General features: G+C 43.6%; 1 protein-coding gene across 1 annotated transcript; it reads left to right on the top strand.

Annotated features, from left to right (window-relative positions):
* The first annotated feature begins 3,095 nt into the window (after nt 1-3,095).
* Nucleotides 3,096-10,542, top strand: pdzph1 (PDZ and pleckstrin homology domains 1). The gene is made up of 11 exons (XM_041960802.1): nt 3,096-3,358; nt 3,449-3,610; nt 3,774-3,929; nt 4,112-4,213; nt 4,920-5,030; nt 5,518-5,696; nt 5,775-5,932; nt 6,226-6,268; nt 6,665-6,851; nt 8,208-8,343; nt 9,637-10,542. The coding sequence occupies exons 1-11, from the start codon at nt 3,124-3,126 to the stop codon at nt 9,734-9,736; spliced, it is 1,569 nt and encodes a 522-aa protein (XP_041816736.1). The 5' UTR covers nt 3,096-3,123; the 3' UTR covers nt 9,737-10,542.

The following is a 10,542-nucleotide window of genomic DNA, read 5'->3' as shown; positions in this document are numbered from 1 at the left end:
AGGCTCACAGACAATGTAGACAGTGTGGAAAAGCAGCAGCTGTTCACAGACTGTCCGCCCGCCTGCAGTCTTCATATCTGACCCTTTGAAGGTTTGACAGCACCCATCAGGACCGGACACCAAAAGGTAAGTCAGCTGTTTGTTTGGGCTTCTGAAGGCATGAGCAAAGTATTATCCTCTTGGTCAATATGACACTTAGAGATCCAGGCTGTTTAACGTGAGCTTACCAGCACTTTCTGATTTGTAAATTACTCAGAAAGCTTCTGATTTACTTTGTTCATAGCTCTGTCTTTTTTTGGAAAGAATTAAACCTGTGCACTTCTCTTCTCACTCTTCAAGTGTTTCTCATAAAATGCATCAATCTAGGTTTTATCAATATTGTTGTAATGATCTGACAGGAAGATATTCTTCAGGTTTACCTATTCATGACCACTGTTCATTCAGACAGAATGAATCAGGTAGCGTAGCAGCTTAATCAGGGATCTGTCCCGTCTGCAGGTGTTTGAAGGACGTGCCAACACAGTCGAGTCTGGATGACAGACAGGCAGTTCAGCTTTGAGCACAAAGTGTGTTTGAAACGTATAGCTAGATATTTGCAATATGAACTTTTAATTAACTTTAATGTTTCTTTTTGATCAGTGCTGCTGAAATGCAGAGATAGAGGATGACTGCCAAACAAACTGACTCTTATTCCAGTTCATCTGAGGCACAGACAGGAAGGCTTCCTTCCTCCCTTCACTGCAAACTCAGTGTGCAGTCTGAAATGTGTGTTGAAGTTCACAATTAGAATATAAAGTTTTAGTGTATAGCTTTGTTGTCTTGCAGTTCATGTGAGTCTGTGGTGGATTTAAGAATGAGCAAGAGGGGGAGGAGGAGGAACAGCAAGAGGAGGAAGAGCTCCAGCAGCAGCAAACGTGAGTTGGAGCTTTGGGTGGAGGGGAGGGTGAAGTGAGGTTAATCCTGTGCTTAGCTGAGTCACATTTTTCCCACACCTGCACTCAGTCTGCCAATATTTGGACTTCCTTAGCATGAGCGTAACTGACCCCCCAACCCCAACCCCAGGATGAATTTACATAGATCATCTGGTCGTGTCTGTAGTCCTGTTCCCAAATCCAGTCTGAATCTAAATGAGTCTAAATGTATGTGTGCTGTGCTCTAAATATAGTTGGAAATGAATGGTCAAGATATTGAAATGTCAACCCTGCATATTCACAAGATATAATTGGTGTCATGATTTGAATACATGTAACGTAAAGCTTGTTGTCTTTCCTTTCAGAGAGCGTTTCTCCATACATCTTTCAAAAGCAGAACAAAAGTAACAGCATCGGCTACAGAGATGATTTTGTTGAGAAGGGTGAAACGGACTGTCTGCGAAAGGAAAATGTTCTGTCAGGATCTGAAGATGAGGAGAAATACAACAATGCTCCACCCAAGGAGAAAAAATTTAAACAGGATCATCACGTGAACTTGTTTCCAAACCAGAGGAGTGTTTATATGAAAACCACAGAGGACAAAGAGAAAGGAGTGAAGATAGTGACGACGGTGTCCGTCAATGACAGGGAGGATTCATCCCCGAAGATCATGTTCCAGCAGTCACACGAGCCCCTGTCCGAAGGTCCGAGCCACTCACTCGCACCAGTTACCAACATCATGAAAATTAACTGCTCCGGATCACAAATGAAGCTCGAAATCCAAGAGATTCTGCACCTCCATGCTTCAGGCACCAAGACCACGTTTGTCTTCATGAACAAGGGGGACTCGGCTGAGACGCTCTTTGACAGCAGGTGTGAGAAGACGTGGATGCCAGACAATGAGTCGCCTGAGCGGCTGACCAGTCGCAACGCAGATCAGAAGACAAACTACAGATTTACGTTCGGTGAACAGACAGAGGCTCAGAGTGATCCCAGATCTGTCCGTCCGACAAAACTGTGCTGCGGCGACTGCTGCAGCGGTCACACACAACAGATCTCAACTGACTCCGTGTTGGGGAATCACCTGTTAAACGTCAAACCTCCAGGGAAGAGGAAACATTATGATCAGTTCTGGGACATTCCTCCACCTCAAGAGTTTGCAGACATTAAATACAACTCCTTAGAGGACCTGACACACGACCTGGCTTCCTGCAGGATTGGTGCTTTTACGGGATTCCTGACACCTAACGTAACCTGTAAAGAAGAATCTGAAGGCCTGGTTTCTGTAGAGGTGGAGGAGAGAGCAGATCTGTCGCCTTCATTTGATCAGTTATCAGAATCCGACAACTATGAGCCCCTGCTCATGAGACCCTCCTTGTCGACCAACAGGTCCAGTTTCACCAAAGACTTCATCAACTACCAGAAGAAAAAGTCCTGCATTAGAAACAACAGCATCGCCACTGTAGAACACAGAGCGTGTTTGCTACCAAAGAAAAGGCGGCAAACATTTCCTGGGATGTCTGGCCCGCTGGGATTAACGCAGGAGGATCTCCTGCTGCCCTACAGTGAATCTTTCTCCTCTCTGATCATGTGCCCGGCTCCTCTCCAGACTGAGGGGTCTGGAAATATCTGCCAGGGCGATTTCTGCTTGTCTGGGTTTAGAACAGGACATTATGACTCTTCTCAGAGAAAGGGGAGTTATAAACCTGTGTCAGAAATCCCAGACAGCCATGATGGGAAGCAATCATTGCTCAGCCCATTCTATGTGACCAGCTCTGAGGATAACTCTGATGACTTGTTCACTGCCACGGAACAATGCCGAAGACAAAGCAGCATCGGATACCATCATAGGGATGTCAGTCAACAGGACGTAGACTTAAAACAGAGCGTTTCTAAGCATGCGGAAAGTCTGGACACTGATGACTGTGGATTTAAAGTTGATCAAAGTGAAGTAGCAGACAGTGGATTTGACCAAGAAATGGGGGAAGTAGAATATCACAGCCCAGAGCCCCTCACAGAGGATCTCAGACGAAGAGCCCTCACCATACAAGTCATCCCTCCGTCCTGCAGTGGCTCAGAGGAGCAAATGCTGCAGAGCCATCCTGCAAAGTTCATCCACAACAGTAAGGTCCAAAAGGCAAGCCCAGAGGATTTAGTCTCAGTCATGACAGCGCTCGAGCAGATGGACTCGGCATCGTCTCCCGGCAGCCGTATGGAAAAACAAGTTACACAAGAGGTTCAGTCCGAACCATTTGGTGAAAAAACTGGAAATCCCAGCCCCCCTGTGTCGCTGATGATGGAGGAGACGGATGGTGTGCACACAGAGGATTCAGACAAACCTGCAGTCGCTGCATCATGTCCCGCTGGAGGTTCGACGGACACAGAAATCCACACGAAAGAGCAGCTCAGTAAAACCGACAAGACAGACAAACAGCCTGTATCCAGATGTAAGTTACTCCAGTGTTTATGAGATGCCTTCAAATATTCACTGAGTATTGCAAAAAACTCACCTGTCGTGACTGTTTATCATGATCCAGCTTCTTTAGACGCCAAAGAGCACCTGAGGCCTGTGGTCCATAAAGACTCAGACGGCGGCAGCGCGGACCACTGGGCTAAGAGGCGAAAGCTCTTCAAGGAGAGCAAGCAGTGGAGCTCGGCCGGAGGGAGCTCACTGACCAGCGACATCACAGAGGAGTCAGGTAGCTTCTTCTGAGCCTTGTGCTGGCTGCACAGAATCTAATCAAGGTTGCCACGTTGGACCTGAAATGTAGAATTGCACATTAATGCACTTTCATCATTTAGCGACGAGCACAGCCAGACACTGCAGCTGCACACTGAAATGTGTTCTTTATTTTTGTCCAGTGTCAGAGGATGCCATGGACATGACTATTCAAGACAATGAAGACAGAGGCTTTTACACTGAGACTTTCCACTCTTCAGCGTGGATTTACCAGGGAGACGATGCAGGCTCAGGGGCCATTCCTCCCAGCCTCAACACCAGAGCTCGGGCTGTCTCAAGTAAGCTTATGTCATGGAGAAAATTCATTTCCAATTGAATCTCCGTTAGAAGGTCATCAATGAAAAACTAACACATGCAGTAAGAAGTGCATGCAAGGTAGTGCTTGCTTACTTCCACTGAACTGAGTAAACTGATGCATACAAATCTTCCAACACTTACTCAAACTTTCCCTCCTTTTCAGTTCGTGAGAGGACTGTCAGGATCAGCAAAGGCACGGGGGAGTATCCTTGGGGCTTTCGAATACAGTTTTCTAAACCCATTGTGGTCACAGAGGTCGACACAAGTAAGTGAGCCCCTGACTCATTGAGGTGTTGCCATTTCTGAGTCGCTGAGAGGTTTAGCTTTTCTGAGGTAAAAGTAAAAGTAGATCAGATGTATTCAAACCTCCATGTCACAGGTTGTCTCCATTGTATTGCATCAGTAGTGACCATCATCTACAGTAACAAATGCAGCAATGCAGTAATTGTAGTTTTTGGGTCTGTTCATATTGTCTCCCCACTTTTTACTCAACTATCCCACTGAAAGCACAGTTTGCATGATATTTAGAACAAATGCACTACAGTGGTGGGTGTATGCCAATGTCTGGGGGGAGACCTGCAAACAAAAAGCTGCCTGATGAAAAGAAATCAGTCAACAGCTATGGATGCAGTAGTGCAGAGAAAAACCCATGGGCTGGATATGGGGCAGTAAAGAACATTGTTGTTTGCTGTTCAGGGTCAAGTGGTTGTCCCAGCATACACTGAGAAAGAGCTGGGCTACAGCCCGGGTGGGTTGCCATACAACCTGACTAATACAAGTAGACAGACAAACATACTCACACCAGTGGTTGATGTACAGTTTGTCTTTGGAGGCACAGATAAGAGGTAAACTCCACCCGGCCCAGAGGCCCCGGCCACCGGCTGGGTCACTATGATGTTGCCAGGCAACCAGGGTAGACCATATGTTCACTAAGGATTGTGTCTGCTTTTTTTTTTCTTCTGTTGTTTCAGATGGGGCTGCTGAGGAAGCAGGGCTGATGGTGGGAGACTACGTCCTAGCTGTCAATGGAACCGATGTCACCAGCATTCCTCATTCTGAGGCTGCCGATCTGGCCCGGCAAGGTATGCTGTTTCCAGGCCTGATAACAAGACCAGACCAGATAAGATAAGATAAGACTTTATTGATCCCACACTGGAGAAATTCACTTGTTGCAACAGCAGGAATAAAAAGGAAAGATATAACACAGAACAAATCAGAGCAAATGCACAAGGCTTTGTACATTATATACAAAAGCATATAAAAATATTGTCTTGTGAGGAATGGATCAATTTCACAGAGGATTTTGCACATAAGCAAAATGTATATATATTAAAATACAGTGTCTGGGTATAACTTATTGCCTCGACCCACTTTGATGTAGAGTAAAAGCCAATGATTCAGCACTCTGAGTCTACCAGAATGCTTGGTGAAGGTGAGGTGACATATCTACTGTAGGATTTTTAATAATGTTTTCAATCATCTTTGTGTTTTTGACAAATTGAGCGTTTGAATATAGAATCAAATACTTAAATGGACGTTAATTGAAGCTGAATGGTGCTGATTTTGTAGGTCCAGATCTTCTGACATTGACCATTGGGTCAGACATTGCTCGTGGTCCTAACACCCCCAGACCAGCATGTCGAGGCTATCTCCACAAGCGCACCCAGTCTGGTCTGATTAAAGGCTGGAGGAAGAGGTGGTTCGTACTCACTCATGACTGCTACCTTTACTACTACAGACACAAACGGGTGAGTCATCCTCACTACGTACTACTGTAGTTTCTGAAAAAGAAGTTTGTGTTTGACATTACTTCCTGTTCATTACAGGATGAAGGCAAGAGGCGGGCTTTGTCAGCAGTGAAGCTGGAGGGGGCTGAGGTGGGTCCGGATACTTCCCTGGGAAAACCCTTTGTGTTCAAGTGCCGTCCTCAGGCCGGCACCCGAGTGTACTTCTTCTGTGCCACCTCCAACCAGGAGATGAAAAGGTAAGAGTACAGATAAGAGCTTCACAAACCAAAGATAGTTCTGATTTTCTTTCCATGTATGTGTTTTTATAAGTGTTTCAATTTGCACAAATAGCTGAATGGAAATTGGATGGAAAAAACAGAACTACAGGTACAGAAAAACAGGTATTTTAAATGAAGAGATGTGACAAAGCCTGGTGGGGCACTCATATAGAAATCACATTCATGCGCACTTGTCTCAAACATGAACAGTGATTTAGTTGAAGAAACGTTTTCGATGCACATCATGCTTAAACTGCATCCTGTGATTTTAGGTGGCTGGAGGCGATGGAGAAAGCTATTCACCCCATCACACAGGTAACAGCTAATTTTCTCTTCTTACATATACAGGTTACAGTAGCACACACCATGCTCTTATCACGCTGTTCATACTGTACATATGTTATAGTGTATTTATATATCTCTATACTTATGTGCATTATTCTGCACTTTCCTGTTTTTTGCACTTCTAGTTAGATGCTGAACTGCATTTCGTTGTCGCAGTACTTGTACTTTCTGCAGTGACAGTAAAGTTGAATCTAATCTGTCATAAATCCAATGGGTCTAAATTTAAAAAATCATGTTTGACTGAGATATTTCCCCCAGAGGTGGATTAGAAAGAACGTGTCGGGCTGCTGCTCACACTGGCTTATCACCAGTCATATTTAGCCCTCAGGCTAACTCTAATCTCCTCAATTAACTCTCATGTTTCAGAACCACGTGTGGGTGGATGTCACCAGACACAACTCTAATCTGCCCCCGCTGGCTGTGAAGAACCCGGAGTGTCTCGGATTGCTTCATAAAATGGACAAAAGCAAGGACATGTGGGTGCAGCACTACTGCATTCTGAAGGACGGCTGCCTCTCTTTGTACAGCAGCATCCGCGCCACACATGCACATGGTACGGATACATGTCATTGTTTCGAATGCTGAGTCTGTGTGGGTGTGCAGAATCAAAAATAAGACAACCAGCTCCCCCAGTGATCTCTGCTGCCACTTCTAGGTTTATTACAGCGGTTATGTGAAAGCAGCCTTTTTATGATATATTTAGGACACAGTAATAAGTATAAAGAACATGAAGAGGCATTAAAACTGCAGATATACTCATACACGTTGATGATTTAAGAAGATGATTTGCAACTGTTTCCTCTGAAATACATTGTGAATTATATTTTTTAAAGCTGTATTAATTGATCAGGGGCAACAAAACAAACTGAAAACACATTGCTGTTACAGCTCTGTATCAGCTGTATCAGCCTGCTGTTTGGTGCCGGGCAGAGAGAGGACAGTGGGTTTAACACAGGTTTTTCACCGAGACAGCTGTGTACTGCTGCTGGAAACAAATGACGGCAGAGTCTGTGTGCCGGCAAACCGAAACAATGGATGAAAGGTTGCTGATAATTCTCTGTGGGTTCAGCGCTACAAGCAGCACCCTTCACATTGTACACAGTCATCTGATTCACTGACAGTGTACAAATGTTGATTACAGCAGCTTTAAACCCAAGGCCAGGGAGCTTCTTCACTGGAAGCAATGGTGAACATGGTTTTTTAATGATAAATTGAATAATTTAGTCTATAAAATGTCAAAAAATGTAAAAAAAGGCTCATCATACTTTTTGCAGCCCAAAGCGATGCATTCAAATTACTTCTTTTGTCTAACCAATAGTTAAAAAGCTGGATCCAGGAAATGTTTGACATTTTTTCTTGAAAAATGACAATTAACAATTAACAAAACAGCTGGTGATGAATTTTCTTTCAACTGACTAATCAATTACTGGAGTAATCACTGCTTCTGTCATCACCTTTGTCTCAGAGAACTCAACCATCTTTAATGAAATCCATGAGAAATAACTCAGACATCAGCACTGAACATGAAAGGTTAAGTGGCTGCATGTTGCCTACAGTGACAGTGAGACTGCTGCTCTCTGCTGTGTGGAGCCTGGGGGGCTCCAACTGTCTGAACTTCATGCTGCTGAGGCAGAGATGCAGCAGCTTCACCAGCAACGTCTTTTGCATTTTCATGTTGTTTATTTGTGACACATTCTACGTAAAAAGCTCTTCATTTCTAATGTTGCTCAGTGCACCTACTCACATCACATCAGCCTCTTTCCCCACCTGTTGCTAACTGGCCACTGTTTTCTCTCTGCCGAGCCTTCACGCAGCTTTGGTGAAGGAAATGCCTGAAACTGAATGAAGCTAAATGAATGAACCAGAACGATTGTCAAAGATGAGTAAACATTATGATCTGTGTGCTCAGGTGGGATCTACCTTCAGGGGTACGCAGTGCGGGAGCAGCCCTATGGATCCAAGAAATCCACCATCGAGCTGAAACCTCCGTCTGACGAGTTCAAGACTTTCTACCTCTGTGCTGAAAATCCTAATGAGAATAAACGGTGAGAAGCTGGTTCTCGTTCAGGGAACTAGTCTACAACCTTAATTTTAAGAACATGCATTTCCATTTTTTTAACCAAACAAGCCAGTCGTGAGCTCAGAAGCTTGTCCTACACGATAAGCCACTTTGTTGTGGTTCTTTGTTGTTCTTCAGTTTATTAATGTACCTCCACAGTGAAATCCTCTAACACACTTACACTGTTGTTTCCATTAGCCCAGTATACGCTGCTATAGCCCACTTTATCTGCACTGTGGTTTGCTGAACTCTGGTCTCTTATAGTCTCACAGACAACACTAGGATGGTGGCTCCTGTCTTGTGGTTTTATGCTGTTGGACTTGTTTTTTTTTAATGTGACGCAACACATTTGCTTGACCAGCCATTCTACCATCATCACCTGAAAGCTGGACTTACTAGAACTCAAAAATATCCTAGAAATTCCATTAATATCCAACTAACTTGCAACATAAATATGATTTATGAGATCATACCACCTGAATCACATCCTTCTGTCAGGACAGCGAGGAAGCATGTTCACGCTTAACAAATCTGCATTCTCTGGGAACTAAAGCATGATTGATGTTGAGATGCTTTTTCTCTGATCAATAATTTAACCCCTTGACGCCTATTGTCGTGAATTTGCATCACGCCGCTTTAATCCACATTGCAGCTGAATCGCGCATGCTTTCCTCTAATGCCGGTTTGTGCACATTCATAATTTTGTGGCTGTTTTGATTAAATAAATACATTTTTGAATGGCTTTTTATGATGCACATTTATGAATTTTGAAAAAAAAAGTATTTTTTTTGCATTTAAACATTAACGCCTGTTGTCGCTAATTTGCATCATACCTAAATCTATTGTATGTGCTACAGAAAAATTAACAAACTCCTCTTAATTTAGGATCAATTTGAAAGCAAAAACACAAAGAATTCGTTTTTTAAATATAATTCTAAATAAATTCAGGCATCATGGGGTTAAAAAGTCACCAAGTCCTGTGTACAATTGAATTAAAGGCTCAACCTGAGACACTGGCTACACATCGTGTTTTAGGCTGGATATTAAACCTCAACACTTCCTTACTGACCAAAATGTCCCAGAGTAGTTATGAAAGCTGAATGTTTGGTCAGATTCACATTTTGGTATCAGTCCAGAAACTCAGGGATCATATCAGCTTTAGTATTGAACACTTGTTAATCCTGAAGCTCTTGACATGAGAAGAGGTAGAACCCAGTGAGGGAGCCACCAGTGGAAGACATGCAGAGCAGATGCTGTCATGTTCTTTCTGATGCTACAGATGGATCACAGCTATCAAAGCTTCAATAAAGAAGTGGCTGCCTTTGCACCAGGCCCTTCAGGACTACATGAATCGACCACCAGAGGAGACCAGAATGTGAGACGGTGCGTTCACAGTGTAGCGACAGCAGCCTGACTCAGCCTGCGGACCGCTGGATGGACTTCCTGTTTGCAGACACTGTGACCCCTGTGCCACCTGTCAGTCATAGAGGATCATTTCACTCAGGAAAATCCTGCTGTTAGTCACAATTATGTCACAGTTTGTAGCTCCCTCATATGTACAGCTCATACAGCTCAAGGGTGAAACGGTAAACTGAAACTTACTACTTTATGTTTTGCATTTCACAATTTTTAAGTCAAGCGCTTCCATTTGAATTTTCAGTTGTAAATGTATCTATGACCAAATAACCTTCTTTTTCTTTTCCAGTTCTTTCTTTGATAAGTTATTCTTCAGCAACACCTACTAGCACTTTACCCAAACAGTGAGAAGGTCCTGGACTGTTTGGGACATTTGGGAATGTGCCATAAGGCTTTAAAACTGAACTTCACAAAGACGCTTCTCATGGTCCTGTTGTTCTTTCAGAGGTCATGAAAGAAGCTTTACTCCGTTCACTGTGCTGCATCGCTTCTAATATGTAACCAAAGACATTTAGATTTAGAAAATCACCGATTCTGAGATTGAGACCAACAATAATGACGATACGGAAGATGTTGATCACATCAGCTCGTTCACTCATCGCCCTCTAACCAGCACCCATGTCGGTCTCCCTGCATGTTATTTCAAAGCATCTCATACAAGCTGTGTTGGGAATTTTCTTTTGACAGATTTCAGTGTGCGGTATGAAATACTGGCATTTCTATGCTTTTATACTGATTCTATGTGACTGTGTTTACACTGTAAACTCAC

Source organism: Chelmon rostratus, chromosome 19 (genome assembly GCF_017976325.1).
Source record: "Chelmon rostratus isolate fCheRos1 chromosome 19, fCheRos1.pri, whole genome shotgun sequence".
NCBI classification, from domain to species: domain Eukaryota; kingdom Metazoa; phylum Chordata; class Actinopteri; order Chaetodontiformes; family Chaetodontidae; genus Chelmon; species Chelmon rostratus.
This window is presented reverse-complemented; position numbering and strand designations above follow the sequence as displayed.